Genomic DNA, 16,198 nt, shown 5'->3' with positions numbered 1-16,198 from the left:
TAGATCAGTTGTGCACAATAATGTATGCAGAAAACCTTGAAGCTGAACATGACACTGGAGTTATTGTATTTCTTAGCTTCCTTTACCACCTGCTGCCCCAGTCCTCTTTCCTCTGATCTTCTGTAGTTTTATCTCAATATTGCATTCAGGATCTCGTAGTAGATTGTTTAGTGGACAAAAACCCTGAGACTATCCTTTTGAGACTAGAGAGCAGCACAGGTAAAGGCTGTAGCCTCGGTGTGGTTGTTAAATGAGGGAATTATTTTTTCACAGTTGGTTTGACAATTTGAAAGGTTACATTTTGATGTTTCTCCAGCAGCTTACTTATTTTGACTTAATATTCTTGGTTTTACTATTTTTGTACTTGCCTAAATACTGGGAAAAAATATTCTCAAGGCTCTAAAGGCTCTGAGTCCAGTGCTTGGAGCACTTTTGTTTTTATTTGCAGGTGACTTTGAGGATGATGTGGGACAGCTGTTCCACCACAGAAACACCCCAAATTTCAAGGCAGTAGATCTGTGTCCTAAATGTACAATTACCTTCAACATAAATGCAGGATTGTGTGTTTCAGTTCTAGGTTCAAGATTTTTAAGTCCTTTCTCTCAAAATAGAGGAATATGAAGGTGTAGAATGTGGGAGTCTGCTGACCTGGGGCAATCATAAATTTAAAGCCATGGGAAAAACCTTGTTAGTTAGGGCAAGTGAAAGTTAAGTGCTGTTGCACCGTGGAAGTTCTTATGTTAATAGAGTTATTTCATGTAAGGTTATGTTTCTGGTTCTCTTTTATGATTGGTTGCTTGTGCTATATATATATTGTTATATTTCCCCCATTTCAGGGTCTTCTGAGGTTGTCCCCATACTGTACATGGCTTATGTTCCTTTGTTATGTGTTACTAAAGTTCTTTATTTTCAGGCAACCGAGTCGTAGCTGTCCCTGTTTTTATTTTGCCACACTCCTGACTGATCTGGTCCTGGGGTCGCATGGAGATGAACACGACAATAATGTTTAAATTGTGCTTATTTATTTTTCTGGCTAGCAGCCCTTATTAACTTACCCTTGCCTCTTTAATTTACAGTTCTCCCTTCAGAGATAGACTAGTCGTTGTTTCTGCACAGTAGCATTTTTTCCCCTGAAGCACTAATTTGATTGCAAGATTTCCTTTAGTCTCTGTCTAACTTGATTTGGAACTTCTGTGGCCTCGAGCATGGCACAGGGTGTTCAAAATTCGTGATAACTCTGGCAACGATTTTTTTTTTCCTCCTGCCATCATTGCACCAAAATACCACTAGAGAGTACAGCATTCCCTTGCTTGCTGCAAGCCTGTGTAAATGTTATGTGTCTTTACAGCCTGCCTTTGGGGCTCAGCATCCCTCTCTGAAGTACCATACAAAGGCACTGCTTACATTTTCAGTTGAATTTTAGTCAGTGTCATGAGTTTGATTTAGGCAATACTAAAGGTGTGTATAATTGAATACTGTTGATTGCAGTAGCTGCTGGAGATTTTTAGGTCTTGTTATTAAAAGTCTTTAACCTTTTAATGCTTGATGCATTTGCTCTCCATGTTTTCTGGTTGGAGGAGGACAAAGTTCTCTCAGGTAGGAATGGGCTGATGCAGAGGCTATGGATACACTGGCACATGCTGCTAGAGGTTACTTTCATGTGGAATAGCAGCACTCGTAGATACAGTTTTGCTTCTGTAGTAAAGTTATATAAAAGTTTGCAGACACAAATAGAGGACTTGATCTTTAATGAAAGGAAAATTAAGTCCAGATAAAATGTCCTGGTACAGGAAGCTGTGCCAGAAAAGAAACTTCCTGCCATCTATCGGAATCTGACACAGATCTTTTCATTCATTCTTTTACTTGGCTTTAGGCACACCTCCCGGTGGTTGTCAGGCAACCATAATAATGTTGCTGAACATGCAGGCTGGCTAATTGGATTGTCCCCTTCTTGGGTTTTTTTGTTTAAATGGTTTTGGTCATTTTTAGTAAGGCAACTACGTGCAAGTTGCTTTTTTGGCTGATGTGATAAACCAAGGGTTTTTAAGAGTTCTGTGACATGTCAAGGACAAAATTTTGCCTCTGTCACTACAGAAACCTTGCTAAATTCTGTTTTAATTCAACATATTAGCTACTTGTATTCCAAACAGTCTATTCTAATGAGAATTTTTGTTTGAAAGGCAGACATGAATGGTGCTGAGCAGGCAGGTCAGCAGCACCACAAAAAAATTAATGTTCTGATAGTCTGAGAATTTCCTGCACCTTGTAACCTGTGTCAGGAGGGTAGTTTTACTACCAAAAAATGGGCTCAGGAAGTTAGCAATGCTTTAGCGTAGGGTGAGATGCCACAGAAGTGAAATATATAATACAGATGGCAAGGGATTTGTTCTTTGTTACACTCATTGGAAAATACATTTAATGTGCTGTTCAGGAGGGTCTGTTTCTCTTTGTCAGCTTAACATGGGTGAACTCTTAGAAGTGGTGTTGAATTTGAGTATCTGGTAGTTTCCCTGACTGTACTGAGCATATAAACTAAAAATGCATATGATTTGTATTTACATAATCAAACTCGCCTTATATTAATTACTGTGAGGCAACTTAATGTGGATTACTTACCTGTTTCCTGTATTTTTTTCTTATCTCATTTTAGATTCACCAAATTGAAGAGCCTTAACCTTTCGAATAATAATTTAGGGGACTTCCCACTGGCAGTCTGCAGTATCCCAACCCTGACTGAACTCAACGTGTCCTGCAATGCCCTCAGAAGCATTCCAGCAGTTGTAGGCGAAATGCACAAGCAAGTACTTTTTTAGAACTTTCACATACACAGCCTGACAATAACAAAGGCAACAAGCAGTTTCACGACTGTACATACTCCTGCTATGAGAAACAGTTTAAACTTACTGGGTTCTGTCAGAGCAGACTGGCTTGTAGATCCATATGGAAGCAATTGTGGATGGAGGGAAAGCATACTTCATGCCTCAGAGCTCTTCCAGTCTCCAGTGTTTGACACAAGGGTCACCTTCACAGTGAAGAAAATCTTTTAACCCTTCTTGCTTATGTTCTTCAGCTGGCATATGAATTGTAGTTCTGGAGATAGAACCATGTAACAGCCTACACTTTATAGTTGCCAAAACTTTTAATTATTTGGTGGATATCTTCTGTAGCAGATGTTACAGTGTTGCTCATTAACATTTTTCTTTCTGCTGCCCTTTTGTATATTGTATGTCACTGTAACTGCAGCAGATTAATGTGTTTATAGGAAGGAAATGTGATTTAACAGGTCACTCATTTTCTTCACTCTCCTTTCCCCTCATCTAATAGCTTGCAGACATTTTTGCTGGATGGCAACTTTCTCCAGTCCCTTCCTGATGAATTGGAGCATATGCATCAGCTCAGCTATGTGAGTCTGTCCTTCAATGAGTTCACTGACATTCCTGGAGTGCTAGAGAAGCTGACTGCCATGGATAAGCTCTGTATGTCAGGAAACTGCATGGATACCCTGAACCTACAGGTGTTAAAAAGGATGCCTCATATTAAGCATGTGGATCTGAGGTAGGTATTCGGAAAAAAGGAAAAATAAGTGAGCCTAAGTTATTTGTGTTGAAGTGGCTTCTCCTTGGCTGTCAGAATTGCCTCTGGGTATAAATCTCTTGTGTTTGTCCACTGAACCATGTTTCTGGTGGTGTTATGTAACTCCCAGCACTTGCTGTGATTTAGCACTCTTCTTTGAGGAAGTTGGAGCATTTAGGGGGATCAATAGGTAGAAAAATGAGTTTTAGGGGAAATGAATGTTTGCACCAAAGGATCAAACAAAACGGAACCTGGGACTCTTGTGATTCCTGCAGTTCTTGTTGCTTCAGTGTTAATGCAATAGACATGATAGTCCCTGGCCCAAAAAGCTTTTATCTGAAATGTTGCAGATTTGTGAGGTGAAGAAAAGGGCACTGAAGGTGAAAGGGCAAAATAGATATTTTAATATTTCTTGTTGTGTTAAAAGGCCTTGTCCATCATGAGTAATGTTATTTTATTGATACCCTCAGAAGAGTCCAAAGAGATCCTTATTACAAATGGCTCTGGTATGAGGTGATTCTCTATTGTTATGGTCTTTGGGGAAGAAAAATTCTGCACTCAGCTGGTCAAGGCTCAATTCAGAGCCTGAACCATGAGGTCCATATAACAGAGAATTTTGGAACCATGTACTTAAGCTAAAGTAAGGTAAAACTTACTTTACTGTACTATCTACTGTACTTTGCAGTCTAGGAACGGCCAGCATAAGTTTAGCTAAAATATGTAGGTGAATTTCTGAGTATTCCTGGTAGGGTTAAAATGTGTCTGCGTGCTTGTACATACATTAAAAGCAAATAAATTGGCCTCAGAGAATGGATCTTGTGGCTGACCTGGCCATGAGTTCCAGCGGTGCAGTTCCAGCCCTCTCATTCTTTGCTGCATCCTTTCTGCACCTGGCAGTGAACAGTAGTTCTTTGTGGCACTGCCTGAAATAGTAAATATTGTACTTGCTGTACAATGAAGTGCTTTGCTTCATTGAAGTCAAAAAGAAGCAGTTCTTGCAAATTGAAAATAGAAAAGGTAAGGTGGTGTTGGAGGGGGCATCGTACCCTTATTCTTTTAACTGGAGGAGTAGCTACTCTAAAAACACAACTGTTACACAGCGGGCAATGCTTGGAAGGCAGAAGCAACAGCAGAACTGTGAGTATTTGTCCTTATCTGCTGTAGGAGGCTCAGCTGGCTTAGTGGGCCAGCAGAAGTTGCTACACTGGTTTTAATGTTCCACTCAGAGCTGGAAATTTGAAACTGATCTTTTTGGAGTGCTCCACAGTCCTAAACATTGCTGGATTATAGATAATCTAATTCAGGTATAACTTCTGGGGAAGATGCTGAATATTAACAGCATCAGTGCACTACAGTTAAGATGTGTAAAACCTGTCCTGAGTAGGACAGGTTTCCATGATTTATCTGTCAGATCCAGTCATCTTGGATTTTTGCTTTGTTTTTTTTCAACACCCATTTTCAGGTCTCTGAATTTGCTTGCTGTGAAACATGGAGAGGTGAGAAGCAAGTACATGGCAATTCATAAATCTCAATTTGGCATTTCAATAAGGCAAGGGTCTCCAATACATGCTGGCTACTTGTGTGTTCTGGATTTTTCCAGCAGATGATAGGCCAGGAAGAACTGTAGAGGTTTTGTTATTTTCCAAACTATTGGGAACAAATAACAGCCAGATCATATTTTATTTTCATAGGCACAGTAACAGTAATACTTAGCTTCTTTTAGACCTTTTCATCAGTAGTTTTCAAAGTAGTTTAGAAAGGGGCTTGGTGTCATCATTCCTTTGTCATGATGGATAAAGCTACAGAGCATATCCATCCTGTTTTTCAAAGGATGAAAACCGTAACGTAACAAAGGGGAAAATATTAAAAATCAACCTTGATCAGAACCTGAAAGCGTGCTAGTTTAATCCAGTTCAGCTGATTGATTGTAGAGCGAGCAGTGGTTTGTCAGCAGGAGCCTGCCTTATAACTACACTTAATCTCCCTTTTTTGTCTGCAAGATTGAATTCAATTAGGAGATTGGAGGCCGATGAAATAGATTTTCTGCATCATGTGACCCAACTGGATCTTCGAGACAACAAACTTGGGGAGCTGGATGCAACAGTTTTTAACAATGTGGAAGTGTTACACTGTGAAAGGAATCAGCTGGTGACCCTCAAAATCAGTGGGTATTTTCTCAAAGCGCTGTACGCTTCCTGCAATGGTAAGTGCATTTTCAAGGTGGCTGTGGTATTGTCATTGTGCCTGGTTCTCTGTGAGATGCTTGTGGAGTGTAGTGCACATAATCAGGAGGCTCTTGACACAGTCCTAGATAAAAGGGTTTCACATGTGCTGTGTCATGCTACTGGCAGTTCTGAGCTTGGGAAGTGACTTTCAAATAATAACACAATTTGGAGGTCTAAGAACCGTGATCTAAGAACTGTGAAAATTTTAGAAATTCTTCTCTATGTCAGTAGGGAGGGTTCTTGAATTTGTCACTTGTTCTTGCGTTGATGTGTGCTATTAAACCAGTAAGGAATTTACTGCTTTTCTCTGTACAGAAAAAGTTTGAACAAGTGGCCATTTCGGAACAAACCAAAACTATAAATGTTTGCTCCTCCCTCTAGCTGCTTACCCTGTCTGGAAAGCTATGAAATTCATAATGGTAACTTCATTTACTTGTATTTGATAATAAAAATAATGCAGCCATCTTCAGTTGAGTAACTGCTGTTTCATGAGCAGGATCTGTTTGTTCTGTCTCTGGAAACTGCCATTACTTAAAATACTCAGTTTGCACCAACATTTTTATCATTTGGAGTAGTTCAGTATGGAATAAAGAAAATGCAAAGTCAGAGAACTGTGAATTTGATGAGCAGTCTGAACTGCCTTTAAAAGGCTGTCATCTTAGCAATATCTAAGCCTGCACCTTCATTAAGAATTCATGCTTTATAGCTGAGAAAAGTTAACATAATCTGAGCATGTGCTGTTCAATGTGGGCTGAGAATCCAAGTCAACCCATGTCTTGCAACCAGCTGCCTATTTGGTCTTGCTGTTCCTCCTGGTTGGTCCTCTCATTGCACTCTGGGCCACCTTGTTTTCATCTTGTCTTCTAAAGAAACTGCATGTTACAGTTGCACTTCAGTTGATTTTTCTGTAGGTCTAAATAAATGTCTGTTTGGTTTTTGGCTTTTTGTTTTTAACTTAACACTAAGCACAAGCTACCTAAAACCTTAGGATATGAACTGTATTTTGATTGCTTCAATAATAACATTATTAGCTGTAGCTGTGTTATGAAAGATCTGAAAGGCTGCCTGCAACTGGGAACTCCACAGGCATGCCAAGGCTTATGTAATGTGTTGACAAATACTCAGGATCTTGCCATGACCTAAAGGACTCTGGAATTCTGTAACTTGCTGTTCCAGAGTGGGGAGGTTCCCTTCTCATGCTTGTATCTCAAGTGACTAGTGAGAAAAAAGTAGAGCAGTTTTGTGACTCTTCTGGGCAGAGGGTGGTGGAGGTGAAATTACAGCTCTTGTGACAAAGATGGAAAAAAAATGAGAATTTGCCATGAAACTTTTAAAATCCTCCAGTTTCTTGTCCCTCAGGAGTTATGCAGTGGCAGTCATAGCAAGTACAATGTAACATAGCAAATGTACTAAGACGTGATAAAGAAACAGAGCTCACAAGGGGATCACAAAAGTCCAGATCTTCAGAAATTTTTTAGATTATTGATGTGGTCTGAAATCTCTGGATGTTAGTTCTTAAAATAGTTCTTATGGAACAGTCATTTAAGTGCAAATCTTTATCACCAATTTTCTTTTTCTATATATTTTTTCCCCCTAGAACTTGTTCACCTTGATGTGTATCCAGTTCCTAACTGCCTGGCTTATATGGATATTTCTAGGTAAGAGTATGTTTTTTCTTAGACCTGTGAAATATAAATCAAAGAGACTTATGGAACAATGACATTCACTGTCATCTTGCTGAGTGGGAATGGGGGTAGGAATTGGACCTTGGGATTAGAAAAGACTAATTTTTAGAGTTGGAGGATATGTTTTTTCATGCTGGTCAGCTCTTTCCTGTTTCCTTTTTATAGATTTACTTTCTTTTTTTTTTTTTTTTTTTTAATTACTGCCCAAAGCAAAATTTGTATTTCTTTATACTTAAAAGAGTATTATTTCCATGATTTAAAGATTTCCTGTTTAATGGAGTTAGAACATGATGATTCAAATGCACACCAATCTGAGACTTGTACAGAAGTTACTTTCTGGATGTCTGCATTGTAAGCCCAGCGTAGGTGATGGTTTGATAGTTTACTCATCAGTTTGGCAGCTCCTGCAGCTCCTCATAGTTCTCTGCAGCCCTGGCTGCTGCAAGGATGTCTGCAGTTGCCATTTGAATGCATACGTAAATTCCACCTTAATGAAGGAGGTGGGATAAGGGAAGAAATGGAAAAGGGGGTGTTTTAGTTTGTTTTACAGTTGCAGTAATGAATCAGGAAAACATTTATACATGTGCTTAATGGCTGTCGTATTCAAGAAATTAGTCATCTGCATTTAAAGTGATAATCTCATTCATTAGAAAACCTGCTTAAAGCACTCACACTATTGAGGGTGATCATAACAATTAGTGAGCTAACCTGTGCTAGCGGCCATCAACTTGGAAGTTTCACCGTCCCTGAGTTACTCACATTGTCCTAAATGTGACACACTGGTGTGACTAAGTAAGTGATATATTGAAAAGAGATCTTTGTAAAGCTATGTTCTCCATTTATTTGTTAATGAAATCGGCGCAGAATGCATGATTTTGATCACGAAGTTCTTTTTGTGCTTCCTTGCTGTGATGGCATTGTAACTAAATGGGTAGGGTGTCCCTAGCTCTTTGGCTTGCTTGGAATTTGGTAAATGCATTTGAGATCAGAAAGGAAGCTATCTGAGAAGAGGGGTTGGTTGCCATTGCATACTTTGATTGAGGACTATTGCAGGAATAAACTGAGGGATACAAGTACATGGTTGATTTATATTCATGCTTCAAAAGCATCATGTTCCTGAACTTCAAGTCTACAGGCACCTGACTATTATTTGACACCCAGTTTGCATCTGTGTATTTTGACTGAAGTAGTCATTATGTGAATGCATTTGCACACAATCTCCTCCATGTATCTTGTGCTGCTAATTTTTGTCTTCAAGGCAGGATGCAGAAGTGGCCCAGGGTGACTATTTGCATGTTTTTGGTGCAGTATTTGGAAAACCTTGCCTCCAAGATGTTAGTTACCCAGAAGGGTTAGTTTCTGTGAAGATAAATGTAAGAAAAGCAAAACAGTTGGCTTGAAAGATACACAAAAAAAATTTTGCACTGTTCAGTGAGATAGTGAAAGAATGGTAGAGTGGATTTCAGTGAATTTCAGGGATTGAAGATGTATTTCAACTGTGTAAGTGTGAATATCTTCTGAGGAGCATCTCAGAAGTTTTTTGAGAGATTTCAGCTTTGGTACTCTGATTTTGTTAATACTCCCCTGATAATTTGGAAGCATCTTTTTTCCATTTTCTTAGTGAGTGCACATGTAGGGAGGTAACACTGCTGTTAGCTTTCTTGCCCTTCACTCAGGACCTGACTGCACTGGTAATGCCCTTGTAGAAGGCCATAAGGTACAGTCTCACAGGCAACCTGCTATGTAGCAGATTTGTTTCCTGCAGGTATCTCTCTTGAGGCTGTATTCTTAATAGCCTTTATATCTCAAGTATAATTTAGTTACACCTCTTTGTATTCTTTATTCATAGAAATCACCTGGAAAACCTTCCTGAGTGGGTGTGTGACAGCAGGAAGCTGGAAGTGTTGGATGTTGGCCACAATCAGATACGTGAGCTGCCTGCCCGGTAAGTCTTGCAGACCAGTTGCACAATGGGGAACAGGATAAACAATTCAAAAATAATTGCTGACTCAGTGTTTAGTTTGTTCCAGTGACTGTCAGGGCTGTTTTATCTTTTGTTTGATTTTATTTTTACCTTGTGGGGTGTCATCATGCCTCAAGCTTCCACCCAGTCTTTCTTCTTTTACTTTCATGCAGAGAAGGTAGTGCCTTTGAACTTTAAAGCTGTTCATGCGGCTGTTCAGACAGGAAAACCCTTCATTTTTAATACTGCATATTAAATATTTACAGCCATAGCTTTACATGACAGTTTAGAGATCCAGCACTTCAGTTTCAGTGATGCTTGGAGACTCCAGTTCATAGCTGTGTTTGAGTGAAAAAAGGTTTAAGGAAAGGAAAGCCTCATCAAGCAAGTAAACTCCTGCAAGAAGAATGATTGCCTTCATTACCAAGATGATATCTTTTCCAGAAGTCTAAACTTAAAATTGATAAATATAAATGATAGAAAAAAAGTCAAGAGGAAGCAAAATAGGAGTTGAGTTTAAATAATGAATGAGTCTTGATATTTTGTTCTAGAGAGAGCTGTCTGTTCCAGGTGAGTTATACTGCTTAGGTGGTGATGTTGGGCATTTTTAAATTTCTGCCTTCACTGGAAGAGTGCTGTTATTTTAGGTGGTTCTGTACACTTTGAAAGAGATGTGAAAGATGATGATGTATCATGAGCTACTAAATCACAGAATAAGCTGAGTTAGAAGGGACGCACAAGGATCATCAAGTACAAATATTTTCCTTAAGGAGCTGTACAGCAGAGAAAAGCATCAAAAACCAAGAATGATAGTTTTTTCTGGGTCAGGTGATTGTGTAAGATGGTGTAAACTTGTCTGTTTTAGTGTCAGAAATGGGAAGAGAATAGATTTCAGAAATATGGGGACAAGAGGATGTGGAGAGATTTACCAAGCAAACTAACAGGCTGATGTGCAGACTATTAATCCCTCTGTTTTTTCATACATATACACAAAAAAAATGAAGCTGTGCCTACTCAGAAGGTGGGGGTGCAAAAGTTCATTTTCCTTTCATTTGCACTTCATAACAGTTAGGGTTTTCAAGGCATACCGGATATCTCTGGGAGATTAATGATTAGCTGAAATTAGGTACACTCAACATCCCACTTGTCTCTCCTGCCATCTTATCATTAACCCCAGGAAATAGCTTATCTTTGAAAGCTCTTCTTTGTAGTATATGTCTAGATAGCTTAGCTCCTAATAAGTCAGCTCAGTTTTAGGGTCCTGTTCCATTCAAAAGGCGGGCTTTGAATATCTGTTAAACTTTAGGGGAAATTTGGGTCTGGACTCAAATGCAAATGGCTCAGCATGCCTAAGTATCAAGTAAATGCAAGTAAAAGCTCAATGAGTGTGTTCAGGTGCACTGCTGTGTACTTTTTCTTCTGCAAAGAGTAGCATTCTGTAAACCTGTGAAGTGAATCAGCAGGGCTCTCCCAGGAGGCTGCTTGTGACGCTTAAACACAAATGTTCAAGCCTTGAGTGACCACCATATTCCTGGTAGGGTGAAGGTTGCATCTGATCTAAACAAACTACACTTGATTCTGTGTGTTTGCATCTTGAAGCAGAAAAATTGTCCTTGAAAACAGAGTTGAAGCAGTTGAGGTAGAGATTTCTGTACTAGCATTTGTCTCAATTAAGGGTAAAGGGAAAATGTCCCCTGGACTGTAATGCAGCTGTTTTAGCTTTAAAAGTACTGAAAAATTACAAAAAGGTTACTCAGTCTTAGCCATACAGGTCAAATTCATAAAAATCATACTGCCAAAGATAAAGTAAATGCTTCAATTAGGAGTTGCCAAAATGACCTTGTTGCCATCAGTGAATAGATGTTTGTATTTGTTTTTGTTCATTTTTTGTTTGTTTTTTTAAAAGATCTATTTCTATTCAGCATTGTGTTCCCTTGAGGTGCTAAGTAAAGGAACTGGTACAATGCTTACAGCAAACCGCGTCTTCTGAGAAGATGCTGATGATGAATGACGTGCTTGTCCTTAGAATTTACTGATTTCACCAAAACTTCCAGTGGGAATTGGGCAAGTGGGAAAGCTGCCTGTTTGGAAAAGCAGTCCCAGGATCCTGGTTCCCCACCCGGCTTGAGAAATAGGCGTTCCAGGCTCATCAGGAGCTTGCTCCTCAATCTCTTTTCAGCCCAGGTCCTTCAGTGCTTGTGTGACTTGAAAAATAAGAGAAAGCAAATTAGAAAAAAAAACCAAACAACCAAAACCTCCCAAATATTTACTCAGTTCTTCTGAATTAAGGAAAGAGGAAGTCCCTGAGGATTTTGCCACAATTTGAACTTTTTTTAAAATTTAAAATGGTGCTGCCCCTACCCATCCCTCAAAGAGAATTTTTTTTTTTGCTGTCAAACCAATTCTGCTGTCTACCCTGATATTTGGTGTTGACGGTATTAGCCAGTCTCAAAAAATAGAATGCAGAGGCAAATCCATAACTGAGAGAATTTCACATGAAACTAGACTAAAGCAAAAATGGTTAAATAACGAATGCGTAATAGATAGGCTTATCACTTTGATAAGACTTTTCACCCCGTGTTGAGCCTTCTGGAATGATAGGGCTGGCTGTTGACTTGTGTCCATGCTCATAACTCAGACAGTCCGGCCAAGTGAGATAACTGTTAACACTGGCATGCAGATACCGAGAGTGACGGTATCTGTCAGGGGAAAATACTCAGCGTACTTGATTGATGATTCTGGCAGAATGATCCCATGACCTGATGCATTGTAGAGAAGGGGTAGGGAGGCTAGCTACATGTATTTGGGTCATTGTGACAGAGGGAAGAAGATTTTTGCTTTAATGCTGAATAATTTGAGAGTATTTGATTGAAGCAGGTCAGCATGTTGCATGGGCTCACCAGATTAAACAGTACAGTAGCAGGCATGTAAGACATGTGGCAGATGAAGAATAATCTTTTTTTCTTAATTTGCTGAAAGTGATTTCAGTTCAAAATTGAGAGTTGCTCTATTTTTGGTGTCTTTAGGTGCATGCTTTCATTCCATTGTTTATCCTGTGAATTTAAGCTATACTGTTTGATCAGAACAGCTATCTTTCTCTTTATGTTGCCCTATTCTCCCCTCCCCTTCTCCCCAGCCCCACAAAAAATGGAGCAGGGGGGTGGGACTCCGGGTCATCTATTGCTTGTAAAAGCTCAAGAAAGAAAAGCCGATTAGATAAATTTCATTCGCCATAGAACTGGAAAGGAGGCTTTATGTAAGTCTGGTATTAACAGAAAAGAAAAATTGTGGGGGTGGGGAATTGCATTGGATTATGAGTCAGCACATGATGAGTAGAGCACTATAAAGTTTGTGGGGTGACTGGTGATTTCACCCCCCACTACTGAAGTGCTAGGGGGATCCCACGTGCAGATTTCTGCAGCCTTTCTTAGCAATTACCTCCTTCACTGTCGTGCTTCTATATTCATGTTTTATACAGTGCCATAAAATAACCCTTTGTCACTACTTTCACTCCTGAATCATCTGTGAACCTCCTTCCCTGTCTCTGAAAACCTTTTGAAGAAGTTGATGGAGAGTGGGAAGACATTCTTAGATCTGTGCGTAATTAATACCATGTCTGCTAATCAGTTGGCTGAATCACTTTCTTGTAATGAACCATGACACCGTATCTAAATTATCAAATAAACTCTTCAGTTTAAATTTTTCTCATTTTTGGTGTTTTTTATTTCTCTTAAGGTTGTTTAACAACAGTAGCTTGCGGAAGCTGCTGGCAGGGCACAACATGCTGGGAAGGCTCCCAGATCGGCTCGAGCGAACGCAGGTGGAGGTCCTGGACGTGCAGCACAACCAGCTCCTGGAACTGCCATCTAACCTGCTTTTGAAAGCAGACAGGTAAAATTATAAAGAAATTTGATCCTTTTGACTTGCATGTGATGAACCTCGCCTGGCCTGTTACTTCCTGGTTCAAAGGGTAATCCGAGGTTCCCCTAATTTGGAAGTTGCCAAGCTTTGTGTGGTAAGAACAGATGTCTGCCCAACTCACCAAAACACATTCTTTTTATTCAGTTTTGTTTCCTTATATGGTTGCTTCTTTTTTCCCAACAAGCTCCTGCTGAACACCTACTTCTTGAAATCTAGCTGCAGAGTTAAGCACATGCTATTTTCTACTACATATACTGAAATGGTTTAGTGGCAGGTTCTTTAAATACATATTTCTTAGGCTTGTGTGATGGAGTGTGAAAGCTTTTTTTTTCCCCCCTTCAGTCAGAGGCTAGAACTTATTTATACCTGTCAAACAAACAAAATCTCTGCATAAGGCTGTCAGAATAATTCAGTTATTCCCCTGTCCTTGCTTTTTGAATTTTTTTCCTATGCTTTTTGAATGTTTGTCACTCATTTAGTTGGTGTCACCGCTTGATCTGCTTTCTGGATTCTTATTTTTATGCTGCTTTTTCTTTAGTATCAGTGTCTTCAAGGTTTTGGGGTTTTTTTCTGAATATGAACATATCCTTCAAGTAACTGTGGTTGAAATACAGGAGGTTTGGTAGCATCATCTGGGGATGGTGGATGGGCTGGCCCCACTTGGTGTCAGCATTCCTTGCACCTCTTCACTTCCACATATAGTCATGGGATTTCTGAGCGCTCAATGCATGCATAATTTAACAGACAGTGAGATTGTGTGCTGTGGGGTTTTATTTCTGATCCTAGCTGTGACAAAAAGAATGCATAGCTCCTGGCTTTCTTGAGAGGTGCAGAAGCAAAAGAGGTGGTGATCTTGCTGGCAGAGCTCCTTTCCCAATTAAGAGTACTGCAAAACCCCTCATTTTATACTGTTGTTAGTTCTGTCATGAGCCTCTGGTTAAGTTTCCTGGAACTGACTTGGAGAATTAGGTTAGTGGTTGAGATGCTTTCTAAATAAACTCTTTAACTGTCCCAAGTTGAATCTGTTAACTTGGAAAGAAAAGAACCCTTTAAGTAATTTTCAGAGAGCTACTGGTATTTTGAAAGCAACAAGAGAAATAATTTTGCAAAATTTGTATTAAAGGTTAAATTGTATTATCAGGTTGTAGGTCTAGGATGTAGTGTAGTGCAATTTTGGCAGAGAGAGAACCTGATTTTTTTGTACTGCAGCTCATTTGTAGACAGGGATTTTTTTGGGTGGTGGTTTTTTTGTTGTTTTTTTTTTTTTTTTTTTGGTGTGGTGTTTGTTTGTTTGGTTTTTATGATGCCAAAATGACTGACTACAAGCTAAAACCAGGATTTGGGAATAGATCCCCAGGAGTTTACTAGGAATATGCTCAGAAGAGGTAGAATTAAGGAATATTTTGAGTAACAGTGTTAAGTGGCTAATTCAGGTTTGGGGATATTCTTCCCCTTTGCAGCTTTTGAACAGTACAGGGCTCATGTTTTCAAAGTCTTCTATAGGTCTTAACAAAGTCATGCACCATCACAGGAGATAAACTGAGCTTACCAGTTCTGACATCTCATCACCAATGCAGCCTCCCTTGCCTGTGATGATGGTAGAAGCAGTTGGCTTGGGTAATGTTTTCCCTGTTGAACCCTACCCTTTAACTTGGCTTAAGATGGTGGGGCTTGTCCATGCTGGTTCTTCTGCGACCGCAGCAAAAGTGAGAACTCTGAAGGAAAATAGCAGCACAGGTTAATATATTAGTGTAGAATGTCAGAGTTTTAAGTTTGGAATTTCCTGCTTGCATCTATCAGCAGCTAAGTGTCAACAGAAATGGATCTGGAAAGGCGTTGAGATTGTTTTGCTTTTAGAAAGGTAAAATGCTTCTCTTCTCCAAGCATTCCCTGGGAAGCACAATCTGTACTTCCAGACGTGCCAAGAGAACTGGTTCTCCTGAATGATGTGCCATGGTCTCTACCCAGCGTGTAATATTGGACAAATCACTTTACCTTACAGAACCTTTAACTCTGCATAAAATGACTTGCCTTTTACAGCCCTGAAAAGATTTGGGTTTGTTTTGGTTTGGTTTTTTTGAAAGGTACTTGGGTCTTTGCAACTGACAGATGATATGAAAGAAGATGATTTGCTACAGACAGATGTCTGGATATGAAGTCTCATGCTGTGAATTATAAACGCTTTCTGTTTCTCAATCCTGAATATTTGATAAAGTGGGTGTGAAGTGCCTTGGGCAAACTTTAGCACAAGCACTGGTGGGCTTTGACATCTAGAACATCTGATGAGGAAAGGAAATCAGTACACTGGTGCACAAAGAGAGAATATCACTTTCACCAAGAAAAAAAACCCAAGCCCCAAATACTGAAAAACCTCAGTTCTCTTCATAAAATAATCTATGAACATTGATTTTCTGCCTTGATCCTTCAAAAAACAATGAAAAGGTGTCATTTTCTGCTGAAGAGTATAATTAGGAATATTTTGTTGGTCTGCTATTTAATTAATTTTCTATTTTAAACTGCTAGTCCAGGAGAAATTGAGGACTGGCCGATGAAACATCTCTCTGACCAAGATAGAACTTGGTTCTGTTCATTGCACTGAAAGTATGCACATCTTGATCATGTTAGCAAGGATTTCTCTTGTGGGGTGGGGATTTTCTTGGCAAGATCAGTGCTACAGAGGCATCCAGATAATCTCTTCATTTCTCGTTACCATATGCTGGAAAAACAAAATTCATGCAAGTGCTGCAGCTGAAGGGGAAAACTCCCAAACTGAGTCCTGAACCTTTTTTCCATGCACCTGCATTCAAGAGGCTTTTCATTTCTATCCTCTG

General features: G+C 39.5%; 1 protein-coding gene across 1 annotated transcript in view; it reads left to right on the top strand.

The window, feature by feature from the left end:
* Positions 1-16,198, top strand: part of PHLPP1 (PH domain and leucine rich repeat protein phosphatase 1) — a 137,598-nt gene that overhangs the window by 98,885 nt on the left and 22,515 nt on the right. Inside the window, exons 5-10 of the mRNA XM_058830383.1 lie at positions 2,651-2,797; positions 3,325-3,555; positions 5,574-5,776; positions 7,396-7,456; positions 9,333-9,428; positions 13,182-13,337. Coding sequence (XP_058686366.1) covers positions 2,651-2,797; positions 3,325-3,555; positions 5,574-5,776; positions 7,396-7,456; positions 9,333-9,428; positions 13,182-13,337 — 894 coding nt within the window. The remainder of the gene's footprint in view (positions 1-2,650; positions 2,798-3,324; positions 3,556-5,573; positions 5,777-7,395; positions 7,457-9,332; positions 9,429-13,181; positions 13,338-16,198) is intronic.

This window comes from Poecile atricapillus, chromosome 2 (assembly GCF_030490865.1).
Source record: "Poecile atricapillus isolate bPoeAtr1 chromosome 2, bPoeAtr1.hap1, whole genome shotgun sequence".
In the NCBI taxonomy this organism is placed as follows: domain Eukaryota; kingdom Metazoa; phylum Chordata; class Aves; order Passeriformes; family Paridae; genus Poecile; species Poecile atricapillus.
This window is presented reverse-complemented; position numbering and strand designations above follow the sequence as displayed.